At 40.1% G+C, this 24224-nt stretch overlaps 1 protein-coding gene across 6 annotated transcripts in view; it reads left to right on the top strand.

Annotated features, from left to right (window-relative positions):
* TUSC3 (tumor suppressor candidate 3) overlaps nucleotides 1–24224 on the top strand; it is a 277945-nt gene that overhangs the window by 128001 nt on the left and 125720 nt on the right. For 5 of the 6 annotated variants that reach the window (XM_045019079.1, XM_045019077.1, XM_045019076.1 and 2 more), the window contains exons 3-5: nucleotides 1616–1733; nucleotides 4203–4343; nucleotides 5427–5567. In XM_045019079.1, coding sequence (XP_044875014.1) covers nucleotides 1616–1733; nucleotides 4203–4343; nucleotides 5427–5567 — 400 coding nt within the window. Of the gene's footprint in view, nucleotides 1–1615; nucleotides 1734–4202; nucleotides 4344–5426; nucleotides 5568–10317; nucleotides 10488–12118; nucleotides 12813–24224 lie in introns of those variants that run through there. The other variant, XM_045019078.1, reaches the window with a different exon arrangement.

The raw sequence follows: 24224 nt of genomic DNA, 5'->3' as shown, positions 1-24224 counted from the left end.
ATAGCCACAGAAGGAGCTTTGTGGGGTGGAAATCTCCACAAAGATCCCCTCAATAACTTTGAGATGCCCCCTAGTAAATTGTACAGTTGTTTTGTCTCCAAGTCTATGTGGTTCCAGGGCTATTCATGCAGATAACTTCTTCACTGAATGCAGCTCTCTCATCCCGTCAACCCCTCTCCCCCCAAATCTTCCTTTTAAAATTATTTTCTGAGCACCAAGAGGGAGGAGTCCAAAAATTAATGTAGTGTCGTGCTGCATTATTTTTCTCTCTGGCTCTTCCTTGAGGTTTGGGGGTAGGGAGCCTGCTGTAGGGGGAGGGGAATGTGACTTTCTAATGCTGATAGAAATTACTACAGACTGCAAAAAAACCCCTATATTTTGTGTTGGGTTTTAATTTTTTTTTGTAGTAAAGAATGTTGAATAGGGATGCTATTCGCATCTCCACCCACTTTAGTTCTGCCACTACCACTCCTTTTGTGGCACAACAATTTTCAGTGTAATATTGTCAGAGCTCTTTCCATGTATCCTTTTGTTCTGGGAGCAATGTTGCATTGGTATATAGCAGGGGTGGCCAAACTTACTAACCCTCCAAGCTGCATACGACAATCTTCACAAATTCAAGAGCCGGGGCACACCTGCCGGGACTCAGGGCTTCATCCCCGCAGAAGGCGCCTGATGCGGCTCGGGAATTCAGCCCTACTTCTGCTGAAGCCCTGAGGCTGAGCAGGTGCGCCCCACAGAGCTGAAGTCCCAAGACCTCCCTTCCTGCTGGGCAGAAGCCCCAACCCCACCATCCCGCTGCAAGGCAGAAGTCCTGAGCTCTTGCCCCACCCCCTGTCTGGTAGGTGGAGGTGGGAGGGGGCTACGTAAGCCACACTTCAACAGTAAAAGAGCTGCATGTGGCTCGCGACCCACAGTTTGGCCACCCTGGTGTATAGCTCAATGTTCTACTAGTCTGAATTGATGCTTATTTGGAGCAGTCTTGAGCATATAAATCCTGATACTGGATCTGCATTGCCACAAGGGTGTCGCTACATGAATCAATTTGCAGGTTTGGGCCCATATTGTCCAGCACAAACTATAGGAGCATTTAACTTACACTTTTTGTAAAGCTTTTTATGTTAAAAATGTTAAAACCCATTTTCATTAGTATTTTGTTTGAGTTTTGTTGCTTAGATAGCTATTATAAATTAACTGCATGCAATGTAGTTGTAACGGTGTTGGTCCCAGGATATTAACGAGACAATGTGGGTGATGTAATATCTTTTATTGGACCATTTTGCTGCGACGCTCAGAGTACCTCAGCTCTGTGTGGCTCGAAAGCTTTTCTCTCTCACCAGCAGAAGCTGATCCAATAAAAGATATTACCTCACCCATTATAAATTAATTGTACTTCTGGAGAAACAAACCAACAACAACAAGAATACACTACCACCATGCCATACCAGCCAAAATCTTTTTTGGTAGAGCATTGAGAATGTGTTTGCTACAGTTTTAGTTAATCCCTCTCTTTGGATTGCAATTGTTACAAATGGTTACTGAATCTTTACTGGTAGTCAATTACATACAGATATCAATATTTTTGATCTGTATCTATGCCTTTTTCCCCTAACAGGCAAGCTAATGAAGAATATCAAGTGCTGGCCAACTCATGGCGCTACTCATCTGCTTTTTCTAATAAATTATTCTTCACTATAGTGGATTATGATGAAGGGGCAGATGTTTTTCAACAGGTAAAAGGTGTTGAATGATGTCTTTTTAACTTTGGTTAATATATGTCATATATTTTAAGTACTGGGGTTTTTTTTGTTTTTGTTTTTGTTTTTTGTTAGATAATATAATAAAGAATTACAGTGCAGGGGGGGAGGAGTCTGGAAAACTGTGGTTAGTCACAGGAATTTCTATAATGCACCCTTGGTAGCTGTAGCAGGAAACACCAAAAATGCAAAATAGCCAATTTTGCTACATGTCATATGTAGTCTACCATATTTGTTTTCAGTTATATCAAGTTTAAATGAAGTTTATCAAGCCATTGTTAATGTATTGGTGGTTGCTTCCATTGGACTTTGTAAAACAAATTGACTCCAAAATGATGTGAAGTGCAGTGAAAATCACATTCGTAGTTAAACTTTCCCATTGGTTCTCTTGACATAAAAAAGTACTTACCAAATATCACCTAACATGAAGACTTCAATTAAATGTTTAATACCCTTTTTATCTTTGTAGAATAATCAGTCTTGGAACTCTTTAGAAAAGAGTGGAAATTGTTGTAAATAGCTATGGTTGCTTTAAAGTGTGGAGACAATTATTAGCAAATACACTAGTCCTGCAAATTCACTTTGGTTTGGGTACTCAACTGAAGTTCAACTTGAATCATAATTCCAGAAAGCAAAATATTTTCTTCTCTTTAAAGCTTAGCTCCCTGCTTGGCACTAGAAGATGAATTAATAAAAGCAAGAAGCAGTAGAAGTTACTAACCATTTTTACTCCCTTTTGGTGAATTGTGAGATACTAAACTATGAAGCAAAAAAAGCAGCTCTACAATGTTTAAAAATAAAGCTTGGATGGTTTTTCAACAGAACAGTTGGACTACATTGTATACAAATAACATGATCTCTCCAAATTTTGCTTTTTATTTTTAGTTATTTTTATTTGCACACACACACGGAGAAAATTATATTCAGTAGATGCATTTGGCTCAATTCATTGTGGTGTAAAGAGATACAACTCCATTTATGTCAGTGGACTTGCACTTGTTTATGTCCACATTCTGTTTTGTTCATTGTCTTTGAGAACTCCAGCTATTTTGGATATCTGTGAAAATAAGAGGAACTAACAAGTGAGCATATTGTCATGTAGGTTTTTGAAGAAATATTATTTTTATCAGAGTTTATATAGGCAAATGTAACAATACAGTGGACATCTGAACTAATTATAATAGCATGGGAGATTTAATTCTTGACTCTAATACTGGTAGCTAAGCTACTGCTGCAGTTGCTGTATACTGGCTCAGAGTTGACATAAAAGCATGTCAGTTGATTTGTTTTCACCTTTCATTCTGATTATATAGAAATGGGAAACCAATTGTAGGTCTGGTGCAACCAGGCTGTCAGCAGTCTTTAAAAATATATATACCTGACAGAAGATTTCTATATCTGAGTATCCCACTAAACTGTTTTACAACATTCTTCTTAACACATTTCACAAAAATATTTTTCTTTCAATAGTTGTTCATAAAAGGATGGGGCATATTGTATTTAGAAGAAAATATTTTAGTATCTAGTTTATTTTTCATAAATTATAAATTGAACTGTGTACTTGATGTTTAATTATGTAACTTAATAACATTAATTTTGTTGGAGAGCAGCATGCAAGGCAGGTAAATAAAATGGTACTGCCCTTGTATCATTAGAGAACTCAAATAATTTCATTCATATTTAATCATTTCAATATTTCCAATGATAACTTTATAATTTCAAATCACTTGATAAATGTATTGCATTATTATTTACTGAAATCCAGAAAATGTCATATACTAAAATATGAGATGTTTCATATACTGAAACCTGTCCTGTTCATCTTGCTGGGGAATAATTTTTACACCTAGAATGTCCAGCAGGGGGGCCTGTCACTATTTTCTGTTTGTTTTCAAATTGACAATATTGGGAACATTCACTGGATGAATTAATATTTAAGACCCCAGTGCTCTAAAGATTTACATGTATGCTTAACTTTACACAGTGTGAGTAGTCACATTAACATCCACATTGCATTTAACCTTTTAAGGATGTGCGTAAGTTTTTTTTTTCAAGATTGGAATGTAATTTAAGTCTTGTGACTTTGTGTAATATAAACAATATTTTTAAAGATGCTGCTTTACTAGTTATATAACAGCATAAATGAGCATATTAGGAAAATACTCAACAAAGGAGTGCTTAAAATTGAAATATGGTTTATGTAATGACTACTGTGCCTTAAAAAGCCCAATTGAAGAAACTGAAGGAATGTTAGCTCTGAGCACTTTTTCAGTAATAGAAAAATATATTTAAATGTTTGAAAATAGTTATTTCAAACTTTGGAAAGCCACTAATATTTTTTCTGACTAATGGTATCTTGCCAGTGTCTATGGTAGGAAGAAGGCAAACAGTTGCACAAAGCACGTTTGAGTTATTTAATATTGTGGTGCCTTCTGTTTTTTGTAGCTCAATATGAACTCTGCTCCGACATTCATGCATTTTCCTCCGAAAGGTAAACCCAAGAGAGCTGACACCTTCGACCTGCAGAGAATAGGATTTGCAGCAGAGCAGCTAGCTAAATGGATAGCTGACAGAACGGATGTTCATGTAAGTCATTTGACAATGTTAAGACTGATCCAAACTTATCTGCCTAGACTATGATGAACTGACACCAAGCACTGTTTTTCCCCTCATGCATGTTTATTTATCAAATGAAATCCGCAAAAATAGGTTAAAATAATACAAATATGAGCTGCAATACTTGAGCGCACTGTGGTAACTTCAGCAATTTGAATGTTGCATTTCAGTCTTTGTTTGGTAGTTATATTTTCATCCAGTCTTATTCTAGCACAAAATGAGTGGTGATAATGTGACAATTAGTTGATAAATGTGAGTGTATTTGCAATGTTACTTAAAAAACAAACTCTGGAGTTTCAAAAGTGTTTTATGCCAAAATAATGGCACAGACATAATAATCTGCAAATATGTTGAGTAAACTTATTTAATTATTTTTATATAGTTGAATATTATATACAATTGTTCTTTAAAGATGAAAACAAAAACTTTCTAAAGTACTAAAGAAACATACTGCTTAATTTCCCAATTCAGTCACATGCAAAGGGACTATTCTTGGATTTTAAAATATATTCAGAAACTATCTTTGCTAGCAATATTCCTAATCATCTATACATGTTTCCCAGTCATGCAGAAAGACATACAAGATGCAGTAGATGTGGTTTAATTAGGCCACAGCTTTATTCACTTAAATCTGGGAATACTCAGCAATAACTCAAGCAGTGCAGATGATCTTTTTTTCCTTTAATCACTTCCACCTATTTGGGAAGACTGCCATCAGCACTTCCACTTCCCAGCTTGGATCCATCCAATTACTGAGACCTTACTGCCCTCCACTCTGAGGCAAAGGGGGAGCCTGGAAAAAGGAGAGGGGATGGGTTCTCCCCAGTCTGTCAGATATTGAGTCCCAGTTGTGTGACAGTGTTAGCAATATTCCCTTATTCCCTTATTCTCTGTACAAGAACATCCTTAACATAGAGAATTCTGTGCATTCAGTACTAGATATTGGGTTATTACTACTCTCTCTCTGTGTAATATTGCATCACTTCTGTTTGTCACAAAGTAGAAGAATAATTGATACTTTTGTTTTCTCTTCCCCCCGCTCCCCCTCCGCAGATTAGGGTATTCAGGCCTCCGAACTATTCTGGCACTATTGCACTGGCTCTTTTAGTGTCACTTGTTGGTGGCTTGCTGTACTTGCGAAGAAATAACTTGGAGTTCATCTACAACAAGACTGGCTGGGCAATGGCAGCTCTGGTATGCCAACATTTAATACTGATCTATTTTAACATTTCAGTAATATTGTAGCAGTTTTAAATTTTTGTATGTAATGACAAGATGTAAATGTCACTTGCATAGTAATTTAGAAAGTACTGCAGTAATAAGTTTGTCAGGATGAGACAATATTGAATATAGACTGATAATATGAATAGCTTGGCTAAGTCTGATGGGTGGTAAACATTGCTAACTGGGAGGTATATAAACTAAGAATTTACTAATTCGTTAGTTAAAAATAATTAGCTCCAGTGTCGTTGGTGGTGAAATATGCTACTGATCACCTGATAACGATGGTGAAATGTTAAGGGAGGTTAGAGAGGCTACAAAACCAGAAAACTCAATGATAATGGGTGATTTCAACTATCCTCATAATAACTGAATATATGTCACCTTAGGGCATGGTACAGAGAAAAATTTCTAGACACCATAAATGACTGCTTCTTGGAATCCACAAGGGGAGAGAGGCAATTTGTGATTTAGTCGTAAATGGAGCACAGGATCTGTACATGATGTAACTATAGCTGAACTGTTTGGTAATAGTGACCAAAATAGAATTAAATTTAGTGTGTTTGGAGGGAGTAAAACACACACCAAAAATAACCCCAGCACAGTAACATTTAACTTCAAAAAGGGAAATGACACAAAAATGAGGACACTAGTGAGACAGAAATTAAAAAGTGCAGTCACAACGGTAAAATGCCTGCAAGCAGCATGGAGACCACTTAAAAAAACCATAATAGAGACCCAGACTAAATCACAGAAACAAGTAGGGGGACCAAAAGAATGTCGCCATAGTTAAACAGCAGAGTAATAGAGGCTGTTACAGGTAAAAAGGAATCCTTTAAAATTTGGAAGTGAAATCCTAATGCGGAAAATAGGAAGGAGCAAAAACTTTGGCAGGTTAAGTATAATAAGGAAGGCCAAGAAAGAAAATGAGAAGCAACTTATTAAAGAAACAAAACCTAACAAGAACTAACAACAACAAAAAAGTACTTCAGAAGCAGGAAGCCTGTCAAGCAGGCAGCGGACAAGCTAAATTAATTACTTGCATTGGTCTTCACTGCAGAGGATGTGGGGGAGACACCCACATTAGAGCATTTCTTTTTGGGCAACAAATCTAAAGTACTGTCCTAAATTGATGTGTCAACAGAAGAGGTTTTAGAACAAATGGATACATTTAATAAGTCGCAGTGACGAGATGGCATTCACCTAAGAGTTCTGAAGGAACTTGAATATGAAATTGCAGAGCTACTAACTGTAGTATGTAACCCATCACTGAATTCAGCCTGCGTACCACATGACTAGAAGGTAGCTAATGTAATGCTGCTTTTTAAAAAGAGCTCAAGAGGTGATCCTGGCAATTGCAGGCCAATGAGCCTAACTTCAGTACCAGGCAAATTGGTGGCCACTACAGTAAAGAACAGACACCTAGGTAAATATTATTTTTTGGGAAAGAGTCAATGTGGCTTTTGTAAAGGGAAGTCATACCCCATCAGTCTATTAGATTTTGAGGGAGTCAACAGGCATGTGGATAAGGATGATCTACTTGAGATGGTGTACTTGGATTTTCGGAAAGCCTTTGCAAGGTCCCACGTCAAAGGCTCTTAAGAAAACCAAGTAGCCATAGGATAAGAGGAAAGGTTCTCTCATGGATCAGTATCTGGTTAAAAGATAAGAAACAAAAGATAGGAATATTTGGTGAGTTTTCACAATGAAGAGGGGATCAGTGGGGTTCCCAAAAAATCTGTTCTGGGACTGGTGCAGTTCAACATATTAATTAATGAGCTGAAAAAGGGAATGAATAATTAAGTGGTGAAGTTTGCAGACAACACCAAATTATTCAAGATAGTTAAATCCAAAGCAGAGAATGAGGCGTTATAGAGGGATCTCACAAAACTGGGTGACTGGGCAGCACAATGGCAACTGAAACTCAGTATTGATAAGTACAAAGTAATGCACATTGAGAAAAATAATTCTTTCTTTCTTTTTCTCTTTCTTTCTCTTTCTTTCTTTCTTTCTTTCAATATAATATAATATAATAATAATATAATATAATGTATGGTAGATTCTCTTTCTTGGGTGGTAATAGCTAATTTAGAACTTGAAGTCACCATGGATAGTTCTCTAAAAACTTCAGCTCAATGCACAGCAGCAGTCAAAAATGCTAACAATACATAATATCACCATCTAAATCCATACATATAATGTCACTATATAAATCTATAGTGCTCCTACACTTTGAATATTGTGTCCAGTTCTGGTCTCTCCATCTCAGAGGATATAGTGGAACAAGTAAGGGTTCAGAACAGGTGGTCAAGGATATGGAACAGCTTTCATACAAGGAGAGACTAAAAATATTAGGACTGTTCAACTTAGAAAGAGATGATATGATAGAAGGCTATAACATTGTGAATGGTGTGGAAAAGTGAATAGAGGACTGTTATTTACCTTTTTCCCACAATACAAAAACCATGGGTCACCCAATGATATTAACAGGCAGAAGGCTTAATACAAACAAGAGGAACTACTTTTTCACACAACACACGTTGCCATGGGATGTTATGATGGCCAAACATATAACTGGGTTAAAAAAAGAACTGGATATGTTCATGGAGGATAGGTCCATCAATGGCTATTAGCCAAGGTGCTCAGGGACAGAACCCATGCTCAGGGCAATCCTAAATTTCTGGATACCATAAACCAAGAGTAGAAGACACATGTGGATCACTCCATCATTGCTCTGTTTTGTATGCTTCCCTTAATTATCTGGTATGGGCAGGATATTGGGCAAGATAAACCATGGTCTGACTCAGTATGGCAGCTCTTATGTTCTTAACTTGCATTAGTAAAGATGTATTTTAACTGAAAATATTACAAAGTTTTCAAGTGGCCATTATTACCATTGTATTGCCGCAACTTTTTAAAAAAAATACAAAGGAAGTGGTGGTAAGCTTCAGTAGTTAATGTGGAGATAGCCTTATTATAAAGTTACTCATTCTAAGGGAAATAAAAAAGGTTTTTATAACTATATGAATGAGAAAGTGATCCAAAGAAAGAAGATCCATTAATAAAGGAGGAAAGGGATAAAATTATGTTTACACATAGCTGAATAACTCCTTACTTTAAAAATCTGTTTTCAACATAAGAAAGAGAGTAGAAATTTAGATGCTTAGATTAAAGTAGCTTTTGAGAGGGAAAACTCAAACAGAACCAGTGAGCTGATTTAGATTACCGTATTCTAAGACATCAAGGAAATTAACAAACAATTTTGTTTTACCTCTCACACTTTATTATGGTTCATTGATTTATAATTAAATAGTGCCCAAAAGGCTATCGGAGGCTTGGCAGAAAACAGTCTCTGCCACACATAGTTTATAATCTCAATTTTAGTTATGACCCAGTGAGCGAGCATGGAAAACTATACGTAGAATATGCTGGTAACGGCTCTCCCAACAGTCTAACTTCTTTCCTTACCAAAACAATGGCACAAATATTGACAGGGGGGAAATTTGAGAGACAGATACCTAGTGCTTAATTTTCAGAGTCACTAAGCATCAGCAGCTTCCATTGAATCAATCAAAAATGGGAGCTGAAGTTGCCCAGCATCTCTGGAACATTAGGCCACTAGAGGACCCTTGTAGTATTCATTTATATAGAGACGATGTAGCAAGATCTTAAAGCAAATTCTCAGTGCAAATTCCTCACAGGGCTGGCTCCAGAGCCCAGCGGGGCAAGCACCTGCCTGGGGCGGCCCTTTCCCGGGGGGGCGGCAGGCTGGGCCGGCGGACCTGCCGCAGTCATGACTGCGGAGGTGACGCTCGGCCGGCGGCTCGGCTGGACCTCCCGCAGGCATGCCTGCGGCAGCTCAACCGGAGCCGCCGGACCAGCGAACCGCCCGCAGCTGTGGGAGGTCCAGCCGAGCCGCGCGACCAGCGGACCCTCCGCAGTCATGCCCGCGGGAGGTCCGCTGCTCCCGCGGCTCGGGGGCGCCTTCCGGGCATGACTGCTTGGGGCGGCCAAATTTGTAGAGCCGCCCCTGATTCCTCAATCCCAGAAGTATCAATATACAGAGGCATCATCCTTGAATTATGATTGCTGATAAGAAACTTCAAGTTCCCTTTCCAGACAGGTCTGTTTTACTGCAACAGTGGACAGAAAACCATAAGTATGTACATACATAGATTTTTAAAAAGGAAAAAGTGATTATAGCTCGCCCCACGTATTTTAGCAAGGAATAGGGTGAAGTAACTTAAGGGTTCTAGTTTTTAAATTGGGGCAACTCCTTGTGATTCATCGTAAAGAGAGATAATGGCTGAAATGGGAACAGAATCTAGGGGTAAAATTCTGGTTCCATTGAAGTTAATGGCAAAACTCCAACTGACTTCTGTGGGGCATCCAAAACGCCAGTCCCCAATTCTAACACCTTTTGTACCAAAGAAAATTGGGCTTGCTGTATTTTATGCTAATTTCATGTATGTTATTTCCATATTGCCACCATTTTTATTAAAATAATTATTTTAGGTATGCTAATGAGAGAGCCTAAATTTCTGAAGCACTTCAGACTAATTGCTACCGCAGTCCTAATTAAATTCCACAACAAGGATTACTTAAGTTATTGGCCTACTGTAACAACACACCAAAAATAGGTCTTTAAAAAGTAGATTCTAATTCACATTGTGGCAGAAAGTTTTATAAGACAGCAATATGCAATAAATATTTTTCGGTTTAGAACTTGAACCATAATGATGTGCAATCTTTTGAATGGACTAAATGCATCTGTGATACTGGCAGACAAGGCACCAGCTCATGCCAAGACTCTCATGTCTCAACTGAACATGGACAACTACATAGCTGGAATCAGTCTGGCTCACATGTATTGGTAAAGCAGGAATTAGAATTGTAAGAATGTGTTTAGTGTTTAAACTTTATGGGATGCTTGTGAGTTGCTGCATGCGTTAATCTCACTTATAAAATCTGTGTTCCACATGGTAAGGTAATATTTAAGCATTTGTATTGTAAGCCTCTGTGACTGTGTAAATCACCAGACCGGAGAGGGATATTAACTAGTGTAAAGAGTTGGTCTCCAACAGAAGGTTTTATGTCCTGGCCAATGAGGAAGGCCCATCAAACTAGACAGACTATTGTGAAACATTAAAGAGAATAAAATACTTTGTTGCTTGGCTCTTCCCCCTGTGCCCCCCCCCCCCCATGAAGAGAAGTCATACAAGAGAATTCCTCACATCAGCAGAATTCACAGCTGAGAGCACATAGGGGTGGGGATGAGGGGTGGGGAGGGAATAAGAACCCCTAACAAGAAATCTTGCTGCTTGAAATTGGGGGTGGGGCGGGTGGGGCACAAGGTTTTTAGGCATAAGCAAGGGATCCTCAGTTGCTTAGCTGGTTTAGCCCTAAAGACCATATAGTGTTTGCTTATTATAGAAGCTACAATTAGCTTTTGAAACTTAAGATTGTAACTCATTTGTGTATATATGTTTACCTGCTTTAACCTTGTGACTATCTCTCTTGATTCCTTTTCCTACTTGATTGGCTACAAGTATTGTCTTTGGTCTGAGATCTAAAGTGCAATTGACCTGGATAAGTGACTGGTCTTTTAGGACTGGAAGTAACCTTAATATTGCTGTGATTTATGGTGCAAGGGACCATCTGTCACAAAGGTATGCTTACCTGGGTGGCAAGACAGATAGGAGTACCCTGGAGGGCTGTCTGCGACTCCATGTTAAGGCTGTTATAGTGCCTGAGGAGTTTACACTTGGTATTTGGTTGGTGAAATATAAGTATAAAACTAACAACCAATTTGAAGTTTGTACCCTGCTTCTTAATAGTCTGCCCTGAGGTTGGTATTCACGCTCTTGAGCCACTGCAGGACAGCTTAACAGCTTCCACATTAAATGTACAGTGTCAGACAGTCTGTTTCTGGAATCAGTGATCTTTTTTATTCTAATTTCCTATTCCAGTGTTCTCTACACACACATCACCAGCTTGACTTTTTGTTTTGTTTTACTCCATAATTCTGCAGTTATTGTGTCATTATGGCTGAAAGTCTATAGTTGAAACAGAGAGTTAGTCCAGTACCATGGAAAGCTAGTATTTCAAGACATAAACAAACTCCATTTTTTAACTGGGTTTTCTTAGAGAATGTGCAAGATTAAGGAAGTTTAAAAGTCTAAAGATTTTTTTTTCTTGAAATGGTTACATGGTAATCCTACTAGTGATTATCTACACTTAAATTTCTGATCCTGATTTAGTAGTCTTCACTCACATGATTATAAATTATATCATAGTTAGGGTTAAGCACAACTAGGAACCTAAGGCATTTGTCATTTCAGTCTCATGAGACAGGATCAAATCCAAATGTGAAAAGGTAAACATTGCAATAATATCTTCCTGAGTCTGTAGAAAGACAATTACCATGATTCTCCTTCCATTGATAGCTTTGCTAAGTAGTAATAGAGTGAATTTAAGAAGACTTTTCTAAATTGTACTATTCATATTCCTAATTCTTTTGGCAGCCATGAATCTGACAAGAATCTGGTTAATTTTATCCAGCTGCTGCTTGACAACACTATGATCAGTAGCAGAGTCAAATATTGGATATATTCACAGAAGAGGAAGACCAATGATGGATACCAGGCATGTGAGAGAGTACCAGAGACCACTCTCCTCCCCATAGTCCTTGTAGGAGAGGCTTGAAGGGGGAAAAAGAGTAAGGGAGACCTCTTCCCCCCCTTACAGCAGCCTTAGAAAGTAATCTTTGCAATCATAAGAACTTACATTTTATTTTTCTTAATCATATTTTGATAGACAAATATAAAAAAATATGATGGCTTATGTCTTGCCCCGGTGAGTGAATTTTGTCAAGCCGAATATGTAATTACGTACATATAAGCAATGTGGTTAGTGACTACATAAGCAACAACATACAACAGCATATAGTTGGGTAATACACACTGCTAATACTGTATCTAATGACAATCAGTTTTGCATGTGTAGCTAACACATTGATGAAGACAAAAATGATTGAGGTGACAGCTCAGTCTCTTCTTCCTTATCCCATCCAAATTACTTTTTTACTGGTTTTGTTTGTTCTATGCTGTATCTAAACATAAATCTCCATCCTGCAATGGGATCTTCCAGCACTGATCCAAACAGTTGCCTGGAATCCCTTTGACTTCAGTAGAACTCCACATGAACAAACATTTTTACATTAGCAGATCCTTTTGCAGGACTAGGACCTTGGGTTGCAAGCTCTCTAGGGCCGATACAAGTTCTTGTCTATGTTCTATAAATGCCTAGCACACTTTAGGTGCTATATAAATACTAATGATGTATATACATCTTAAAGTGCATTGTACTTATGCAATTTGGTATTTTTATTTGGTGCTTAATAAATATTAAAACAGTCAACTACTTTTGCATAAAAGGCCTTGAAAAGGGAATGTTAAGATGGCAATAGACAGTGTCTAGATAAGTGTGTTGAGTCATGCCTAAATTGTCCCTTACAAAAGTGCAGCAGCAGTTATGAAGCATATAAATAATTAGTAAACACTTTCAGAAGTAGTCTGTCTCATGCACATTTTTCTCTTTAGAACATTTAAAAGCTAATTTATTTGGGGCAACCTGGCAACAGATAAAACATCTGCAGAAGGCTCTCACTTGAGATGGGAAATTTGGCAGTTATGCCTGGTCACCATTGACAGCCCTTTTTGAATCTGATGCAGAGCTGAAGAGGGAATGGAGCTAATTTCAAACAGTAGTTTTTGCAACTCTGCTTAAATCAAAAAATATAGTTAACAGTTTTTCAAACTGCCTTTTGAAAATGCCTTCTCCAATCCAGTAGTATCTTCAAAGAGGAGACATGTGAATTTGTGATTTGTTGGGACTTTTGTTGTGATGTGTGTGAGGTTTTTTTTTAAGAACATTTAAATTATTCTTCACACGAAGCCATATCCTTCTTTGAAGCCATTTTTATACAACACAGACTTTAAAATTATTGAATCAGTGTGAAAAATTGCATTAAAGGAGTTAACTTTTGTTCTTAACTTACTCTGGAGGGAGTGGGATGTGTGAAAGTGATCTCCTGGTTTGTATGGTTTCTTACAGTAAGTAGGAAGGTAGTCCTAAGATGCTGACTTTGCCAGTCAGACTTATCCAGATCAGCTGTGTATAAAACTAAAAAGAGGAAAAAATACATATTTTTGATTTACATCTGTGCTGTATTATCCTTCATAATGGAAGGATATAGGGACATGTTCTGTTGTCACTTACTAAGGTCATTTGGATTTTCACTTTGTGTATTGGAGCAGAATTTGACCTAAAATCTTTGTCTTTTCTTAATAATTTGAGAAGCACGATCATTTTAGAATAACAGTAGAACATAATTATATATGCCTTATTTTGTTTATTAGCACATAGTTTGCAGGTTCTGACTCAGTAGAAGTTGAGTGGCTTGTTATCAGAAGTCTCAATTAGATTTTATTTGATTTGTTTGTTCTGTAATGACTGTATACACCTACAACCACTCCATGTTTTGCTTTTGTTTCCCAGATCTTTTTGTTTTAATTGGAGAATGACAAATAAGTAGGATTTTTTCTTAACATTTCAGTTAGGGGAGACGGGGGAAACAACAACACAGAAATTAATAATTCCAGTGACAACCAGCAAATGGCAAAAAATAAAACATGACCATAGTTTTTAATAAAACATTGCCTGGCACACACATGGGCTTTCAGAGCCACTAAGGTTGTCTACAGTGCAACTTGAGTCAACTTACCTTGGGTTAGAAAACCCAGGGCTTGAGTATTTACACTGAGTGTTAACCCTAAGTTAAGAATTTTCTAACCTGAACTTGAACCTGTGGCTCTGGCATCCCCACTGCAATACTTAAAGCTGAGTCAAACCAACCATATCCCAGACTCCCTAGCATCCACCTGAAATGTGTTCACTCTAGCCCTTTGACCATGGTGCACTGTGGGAAAACCAGATTGTCCACTCTGCACATTACAGCAAGCTTGACCAGCCTACCGACACATTCTGCCGAGCAGTCATTTTTGGTCAATGACAGCTACCAGAGCCAGAAACATGGAGTCACTTTCTGAAGAATTTATCTTGCTTGTGTAAAAAGAACAGGAGTACTTGTGGCACCTTAAAGACTAACAAATTTATTTTAGCATGAGCTTTCGTGAGCTGCAGCTCACTTCTTCGGATGCATAGAATGGAACACACAGACGGGAAATTTATACATACAGAGAACATGAAAAGGTGGAAGTATGCATACCAACAGGCAGAGTCTAATCAATTGAGATGAGCTATCGTTCTAAGTCAGCCATAGACTTAACGCTTCCTTAACTCTCGTTCCCTAACGCCCCTACTCTACTTGCACTACATTGATGACATCTTCATCATCTGGACTCATGGAAAAGAAGCCCTCGAGGAATTCCACCGTGATTTTAACAATTTCCATCCCACCATCAACCTCAGCCTAGACCAATCCACACAAGCGGTCCATTTCCTAGACACTACTGTGCTAATAAACGATGGTCACATAAATACCACCCTATACCGGAAACCCACTGACCGCTATACTTACTTACATGCCTCCAGCTTCCATCCCGGACACACCACACGATCCATTGTCTACAGCCAAGCTCTAAGATACAACCGTATTTGCTCCAATCCCTCAGACAGAGATAAACACCTACAAGATCTCTATCAAGCATTCTTAAACCTACAATACCCACCTGCTGAAGTGAAAAAACAGATTGACAGAGCCAGAAGAGTACCCAGAAGCCACCTACTACAGGACAGGCCTAAAAAAGAAAATAACAGAACACCACTAGCCATCACCTACAGCCCCCAACTAAAACCTCTCCAGCGCATCATCAAAGATTTACAACCTATCCTTAAAGATGATCCCTCACTCTCACAGATCTTGGGAGACAGGCCAGTCCTCGCTTATAGACAGCCTCCCAACCTGAAGCAAATACTCACCAGCAACCGCACACCATACAACATAAACACTAACCCAGGAACCTATCCTTGCAACAAAGCCCGATGCCAGCTCTGTCCACATATCCATTCAAGTGACACCATCATAGGACCTAATCACATCAGACACGCCATCAGGTGCTCGTACACCTGCACATCTACCAACGTGATATATGCCATCATGTGCCAGCAATGCCCCTCTGCCATGTACATTGGCCAAACCGGACGCAAAAGAATAAATGGACACAAATCTGACATCAGGAATCATAACATTCAAAAACCAGTGGGAGAACACTTCAACCTCTCTAACCACTCAGTGACAGACTTGAAGGTGGCAATTTTGCAACAAAAAAACTTCAAAAACAGACTCCAAAGAGAAACTGCTGAACTTGAATTAATATGCAAACTAGATACTATTAACTGTGGCCTAAACAAAGACTGGGAATGGTTGGGTCATTACACCAATTGAATCTATTTCCCTATGTTAAGTTCTCCTCACACCTTCTATGGGCCATCTTAATTATCACTTCAAAAAGTTTTTTTTCCTCCTGCTAACGATAGCTCATCTCAATTGATTAGACTCTGCCTGTTGGTATGCATATTTCCACCTTTTCATGTTCTCTGTATGTATAAATTTCCCCTGTCTGTGTGTTCCATTCTATGCATCCGAAGAAGTGAGCTGCAGCTCACGAAAGCTCATGCTAAAATAAATTTGTTAGTCTTTAAGGTGCCACAAGTACTCCTGTTCTTTTTGCGGATACAGACTAACACGGCTGCTACTCTGAAACCTGTCATCTTGCTTGTGTGTTCATTCCAGTGTCAGGAAATGGGCAGAGCTTCTGTGAAATGCTGATGAACATTTCAGCAGCATTTTCTGATCCACCAGAGGCACCTGACACAACCTATGAGGGAGCAGGAGGAGGAGAAGGCAGAGGAAGAGGAATACTGAAACTGGCTGATGGTTCTCAATATACTCGGTACAGTCTCCGATACCCCTGTGTATACCATGCTTCTGGAGCAGAGCCACAAGCATAGACTGGTGGGATCATATCATCACGCAGACCTGGGATGACCAACAGTGGGTCTAGAACTTTTGCATGAAGAAAGCTACATTTCTGGAGATTTGTGAGCAGCTTGTCCTGACCCATTAGCACAAAGACACAAGCATGAGGCCACCCCTGCCAGTCCAGAAGCCATGCTATAGCCGTATGCAAGCTGTTGCAGATCACTTTGGTGTTGGAAAGTCAACTGTGGGTAAAGTGGTTGTGGAGGTTTCTGAGGCAATTAGGTGTGTGGTTTACCCCAAGTGGCAGGCATAAAAGATATGCCTGAAGTAATTGCCAGCTTTGAGAGAATGAGGTTTCCAAACTGCTCTGGGGCCATTGATGGGACTTGTGTGCCCATAGTTTGCCCTCCTCAAGGAGCACAGAAACTGCAAGAGTGCTACTCCATTGTTACTCAGGCGCTTGAGAACTACAGAGTGTAATTTATGAACACCTCCATAAGTTGCACTGAAAAGTGCATAATGCCAATGTTTTTCACTGATCAGGAGTCTACATACATGGACAAGCTGGAACACTATTCCCACCAAATTACATTGTCATAAATGGAGTTACTGACCACACCATTATTCTCCTTTTGCCTTGGTTTTAAAACCATACCCTGATTTTAGAGGCCCTGGCAAAAGATGGTTTAATTACACTCTCAGCAGGTGCAGAATAGTTGTTGACTGTGCTTTTGGCAGATTGAAATCCCATTTAAGATGTTTACAGACCTATTTGAATGCCAGTGTCATCAATGCTGTCTGCATCACTATGGCTTGCTGTGCTCTTCACAGTGTTTGTGAAGCCAGAGGTGAACCATTTCCCCTTGAATGGAGCTATGACAGTGAGTGTCCTCTGAATGGGTACACTCAGCCACAAAGTGCACTACACATCTGGAGCTGGATGCCCCCAGGCAACAGGAGACAGGAATGCTTTGTGCTCCTTCATTATGGACTTGCATGGCTCAATGGAAGAAGGGAAATAGCACCTTTATGAATGTCCTCGTGGGGGGTAGGGAGACTCATTGATTGTGTGAAGGAGTAGGGTGCTTGGGGATGTGTGTGTGGGGGTTAGTGCCATGCAATGTATTTAAGAATGGCATGGCCACTTACGAAATAGGGGTTGGGAGGTTATTCACAGTAAGGATTGATGTAAGGAGGTGATTAAAGTATGACTTTTTATAGGTAATTATATTGAGGGATAATTTTTGTGTACTAATTCCTAATTGTCCCTAATCATATGTTTACCTTTATTATTTTGAATACACATCATATGATGTGAAGCAGTCAGAGAAATAAATTTTCTTGATTTTAAATAAAAAAAAACTTTATTCATAAACATGTATTAGAAAAGTACAATATTCACCCATTCCCAGGCAGGCCATTACCACACCAAAATCCCAGTAACAACGGAACCTTACAGAAAATAAAAATATAAATAAAAACCCAAAGTGCATGAAAAAGTGCAAACAGTGAAACCATGTACAAGACACAGGCCCCCTACTGTGGCATGTCCCCAGGCCAACTATTCTCAGAGACAATGCGTCAGGGAGGCATGTGGGGACAGGTGCCCCCCAGCAGCCGGCCTGGGTGGGGAGTGAAAGGGGCAGGGCAGGGAGGAGACCCATGGGGAAATCACGAGTCCTTCCCTTTAGCTTGTGACACTCCAGTATGGGGAGGCACCAATCGGCTATGCCTGTTCTCCTTTCCCTTCTTTTCCCAGTTTGCCATGTATGTGGTACTGTGGGAGGGAGGTCAATATGGAGGGCTGCATGGGGCAAAGCTGCCCTGCCCAGACACTCATGGGGCCCAATTGCATGGGCCACCAAGCCATGGAGTCTTCCAAGCTGCTTCTGGACTGCCGCACAGGGTAGCATGCAGGGGACTCAAGCTCTGTCATGGGTGAGGCAGCAGGAGCTGTTACTTGTGTAGTCATTAGTGATATGAGCCACTCATCATTTCTGCTGAGCTCTGTCCCGCTCCCTTATGCACCATTCCTGTTCCTGGAACTATGAAGCAAAAGCCTGCTGCATGCTGAAACCCTGTCCTCGTGCTGTGCAGCCAATCTGAGCCTTTCCTCTTGCCTTGCATCATGCTGTCCTTCTGGCTTTGGTACTGGACCTGCTTCTTGGCCCTCTCCAAAACTTCAACCATAAATTCATCATGGAAACATTTCCTCTTGGAACAGGCCATGAAGCTACATTGGCCCATTTCTGCTTCAGAGTGGGCAAGCTGAGGAGGTACTGCAGCCAGCAAAGGTTGAGGGCCTGGAACAGGACAAAACACAGCAGGTTATTGTCTCAAATAGCTAACTGCAGAAACTCAGAAAAAAATAATTGTGGAATTTCAAGGACATAAAATGATACATTTACAAACTGAACTCTAATATATTGCAAGAAGGATGCGACAGAGCACAGAAGCTCCCTGGACACAGCCTGGTTAATCACAATGAAAGAATTGCAGGCCCAATGGTAAGTTAAAAAATGCAAAGCTGCATTTTTTTATTTTAGAAGATTGCAAAACTACTTAGGTTTGGGGGGCAGAGCTGGGGGAGACTTCTGTCAGTGGCAGTGCTATAAAAGCTTTTTGTACGATTTCAGGCCTTCCACATTTTGGAGGACACAACGGTGCTTGTGATGCCCAACTGGCAAAGGGAGATGTTATTCCAAGCTGCTGGTGAGAAACCTGCAGGGTATGCAGGTGAAGAATAGTGACTGAACAGCATAGCTATGAGTGGTGTGGTATAGTCAGCTACCACGATGGCCCATGAAAATATTCCCTTCCCTGAAATATGACTACCTATCTGGAGTTCCTGCTTCAGAAAAAAGTTATCAGCACTCAACTGTCAGCCCAGGATTGGGTCAGAATTCATGAGGGAATCAACAGGATGATGTGTTAGCTTCTACATGCCTTAACCTGTTATGACTACATGTAAACATGTTGAAATCCAAAGCCTTCCTCCTCCTCACCTTCAGCACATTGCTGGACAAAATTTCAAACCATAATCATATTTGGAACAAATGATTTTGTCACCTCTTGACTGCATGGACTACCTGTAACTGATATGGACTAGATTTATGAATGCCGCATATTTCCGCAAACACACTCACAGAGTTCACTGTTTGCAGGCAGCTCAATAGACTGTAGATGGTTACAAAGGCACCTATCTACAGGCATGACAATATGTTGTTGTTTTTAAGAAACTGCAATGGCCCTAGCAAAAATCTGTGTCTTTCTGGTAAAAATACACTTTAATGATGTTGACTATTTTCATGTCCCAGTCACCATGTTGAACTCCATGTGGTGGTGATGGGGATGGGGATGAGGGCGAGTGCAACCACGCTGCTGGCATACAATCTGCCATTAGTGGATACATGCTGCTAGCTGGTGAGTCTCAGAACTTTTGCACTGGTTCATAAAGTGGAAATCCCTCCCATTGCTCTATTAATAAACATAAAAATGGAGCCAGAAACTTACCGAGCTCAGAAGTGGCGTCTGTCCAGTCTGTGTCTGTTGAAGGCTCTGCAGTGTGCTGTTCCTTCGGGGGGAGAGGCAGGTTAGATCAGCTCCTCTGGGTATGGACCCAGAATCCTCTGCTGCTGGCTCACATCAGTCCCTATGCTGGTTTTCTGGTACTCAGTCTTGAGCCACTTAATCTGCTCCCTGCACTGGTCACCAGTCCAGTAAATTTGAAAAACTTCCAGCTTCTTCATTATTTGCTAGTATGCATAGTCATTTCTGTTACTCCTAATAAAGTCCACAGTTTTCCTGGCCTTGCACCAGAGATCAGGCTGTGCTCCCATGACCATGAAGCAGCACAATTTGCAAAAGACTTCGTCTGTTCAATTTCCATTGCAAACACCAAAGACTTTCTGATGGTGTTTGTAGCTCAGTGGTCAGAAGACAATGGAGGGGTTAATGCTGACTCGCTGAGTGGCTGCTGTACACCAAGAGTGGTTGCTTCCATTTTCAGCAGAGTAGGCTTAAGATTCTTGGCATAGAGAGGTCAAAGGAAGTTGGCCCATGGGATGATGGGATGCATTTTGCAGACTCCCAGGACCTGAGTCAAGCAGGGCTGTGTCTACACTGAAAAGTGATAGGGCTCGAACCTTGGATCAGGACTTGACCTGGACATAGACCTTGCATGTCTGCAGGGTTCTGAGACCCTGGGTCCAAGCCCTGGGTTAGCATGATTTGTGAATGGAAGGAGGGTTAGGCTTGAGCCTAACTTTGGCAATTAATTGATCTTTGATTATTAGTGATGGGATGTTAGATGGTGTGGGATCTGAGTTACTACAGAGAATTCTTTCCTGGGTGCTGGCTGGTGTGTCTTGCCCATATGCTCAGGGTTTAACTGATCGCCATATTTGGGATCGGGAAGGAATTTTCCTCCAGGGCAGATTGGCAGAGGCCCTGGACTTTTTTCGCCTTCCTCTGCAGCGTGGGGCACAGGTCACTTGCTGGAGGATTCTCTGCACCTTGAGGTCTTTAAACCACAATTTGAGGACTTCAGTAACTCAGACATAGGTTAGGGGTTTGTTCCAGGAGTGGGTGGGTGAGATTCTGTGGCCTGCATTGTGAAGGCGGTCAGACTAGATGATCATAATGGTCCCTTCTGACCTTAAAGTCTATGAGCCTGAGTGTGAGCCCAATCTTACGTTGCAGTGTAGACATACCTTATGAAGTGCTGGTAAGAGAGCTCATACACTGTAAATGAGCTACCCTTTGCTTGTGCACCACAACTCTCTGGCCTTGAACTGTCTGTCCTCTGCTGCAGCCACTTATAAGTGGTTAACTACTACTTAGAAATTGAGTACACCCCTTGCAACTGCATAACTTTTATAGCTTCCATGAGACAGAGGCAAATTTGAGCTGAATAGAACTGATGTCTTTTCTGAAAAAAGTATAGTTGTAAAACGAGTTTGTAAATTATTGAATATAGAAGAAATTAGAAGATAATACCTTGATGCATCTGAGTCACCCCTTGATTTAAATTATTACCTTTTAAAAATAGACACAAATGCTATTAACACTTGTATTTCTCAAAGTTCATGAATGCATCATTATTTTTTATTATTCCTGTGCTATTGATGGCACCAGTATCTGCAGTATTCTGTTTGTTCTTAACCTACTAGGGACTCTAGTGAGTTGCTTTGTATTGTGTAAGCACACAAGAATTTTAATTAACTTCAAAAGGCACAGAAATTGGTCTTTCAAGCCTGTGGCAGTTTTTAACAACCTCATAGATAGTTGGTACTTTTTACAGTGCTACTTGTTAAACATAGCCAGTGCCTCTTGTACAAAGTGACACAGCAGGCCTAAATTATGTGGCAAAACCCCCAAAATATGTGGGAGGGCTAAGAATAGAAGAAAAACTCTCCTTACAATCCCTAACAGCCTGCTTCTGCTATAGACCTTCTCCCTATCTGTCAAGCCAAAGTGGGTGGGCTTGGATACACTCGATGAAGCCACACCAGGTGCATAAGTATAACCGGTTTTATTGACAAAGTATAATAAGCTTCCCAGCCTTCATGCATTACTAAATACATTCTTTCCAGGAAGCAAGCAAGAATCAATGCTTACACTCCTCCGGCTATGAACAGTCACGGACCCTCCAGCCTTGTCACTGAGGGCTCGTAGCAGGCGCTGCTCCAGTGTGGGGAATTCCTGGGCACTCACAAAGCCTAGGTCCGCAAGTGAAACTGTTTTTCTAAAGCAATCCTCATAGCCATTTTTATCACCATCTCCTTCTAAAGGGGGGTATATTCACACACAAGCAGGCTCTGGCAGGAGACACTGCTGCTCTCTATTCCCACACTCAACACTCTCTGGCCTTCCTTATCTCTTTACTTGTTTATTCAGTCGAGTGGCTGCAAGCCAGCCCCGCCTGTCAAAGCCAGTTCACTATAGTTCCCCCTGAACTATGCTATAACAACAGCCCAAGGTAACTTGTGGTCAGCCCCAACAATATCACAGACCAAGCAAGCTCAGCCTGCCAAGCTCCCAAGGGAAGGGGAGGTTCCTGAGAGTCCAAAATGGGCAGGGCTATGCCTAAGGCAGCTGCTGGGAAAGTTTGCCAAAGCAGAGTCCCGGGTCTGCTGGAGCTTAGTATAGGTACGTTCCCAGCTGACCAGCTCTTAGAGGAAAAATAGCCCACCCTGACCTCCTCCTACTCTTGCTAAACTGTCCTGGTTCTATTTTGACAGAGCTCCTAAGATGCACAGGAGGCAGACATTTTGCATACAAATTGTTCCACAGATGGACGAGAATGCAAATATAAATGTGTAAGACAAATCACAAATTACTGTGTTATTCAGTGGGAGGGAGAAACCTGGAAAGCTATAATTCTGGCACAGACCTATGAATGATAGTGGAGAGTAAATTAGATAAACCCTTAGGTGTGTTTGAAAATCCTATCTGCAAGATTGTATAGCCATATAGAAACAAAGAGGCCAATGTGATTTGGAGCTACATAATCAGAAGTATCAAATATAAATGTATAATATTTATAAACATTAGGAATGTGCTTGGAATATAGTATTCTGTTTGTATATTTTACAAAGTTTGAAGCATATAAATGCCAATGATAAAAAGAATTTAGTGACACATGGGTTGTGGCAGTAATGGGATGAATATAAAGGGCAAAATGAGCCTGAATATCAAGGAAAAAATTAGTGAAAGAGAGATCCATAGGCGTATTGAATGGTCAGTTAAGGGAAGGGTGGAAGCCCTGTCTTTGGGACATTTAAACCTAGACTGGACAAAAAGCCATAAAAATATACTGTAGAAAACAAAGCTACATTGATAAGGGACTAGATGTCTTTTCCATCTCAAATTTCCATGATACAGTTTCACAGTGAAACCATTTTATGCTTACATTTATGTTTATCAGATTTTTCACTCATTGCTTCAGATTTATACATGAATGATTAAAACTACTTATTCAATGGGATAAGCACATTAAGCATCCTGGGTGTTGTAAAATATTTTAGACATTCTAACATTGGGGTCAAACTTTAAGTTGCCATGGCTTGTCTGTGCAAGCCAAAGTTCCCTGCTTGGTGAAGAAAAAGTGAAGGAAAAGTGATATTTTAGTCTATACATAAAGAAGATCTGGTAGGCTTGTACAGTATTCTACTAGACATTGTTCTCCTGAGATTCATGACCCTTATTGTGTTGTTTCTGATGTTGTATAATAGCCCAGTGCTGCCTCATAAGTCAAGGCCACAAGATTTAATTATTTCAAAAGTCTGGCTTTGACCCCCCCAATAATGCTTTTGCCAAGATTTATATTTGTAGGCTATGCATCCATTTTCACTAGAAATGGTCTGTAAAGTGAGACTTTACATAGTCTGCACGAGACTCTGGATCATCTTGCCTGGTTATTTGTCAGATTCAGCCCTTGCTGGGTAACAAAGAAACATTTTGAATCATTCAACTGTTAAATTAAACCCAGTACTGTGTCAACTAAGTTTTTATTAAGAAAGAATAAATTTTAATTTTAATTGGAAATAAAACAGAAAGAAACAAAACATGCACATTCTGCCATTGGGATCTGTTCAGGGAGTGGATCCCCCTTGAGTGGCTCT

Source organism: Mauremys mutica, chromosome 5, assembly GCF_020497125.1.
Source record: "Mauremys mutica isolate MM-2020 ecotype Southern chromosome 5, ASM2049712v1, whole genome shotgun sequence".
Lineage (NCBI taxonomy): Eukaryota > Metazoa > Chordata > Testudines > Geoemydidae > Mauremys > Mauremys mutica.
This window is presented reverse-complemented; position numbering and strand designations above follow the sequence as displayed.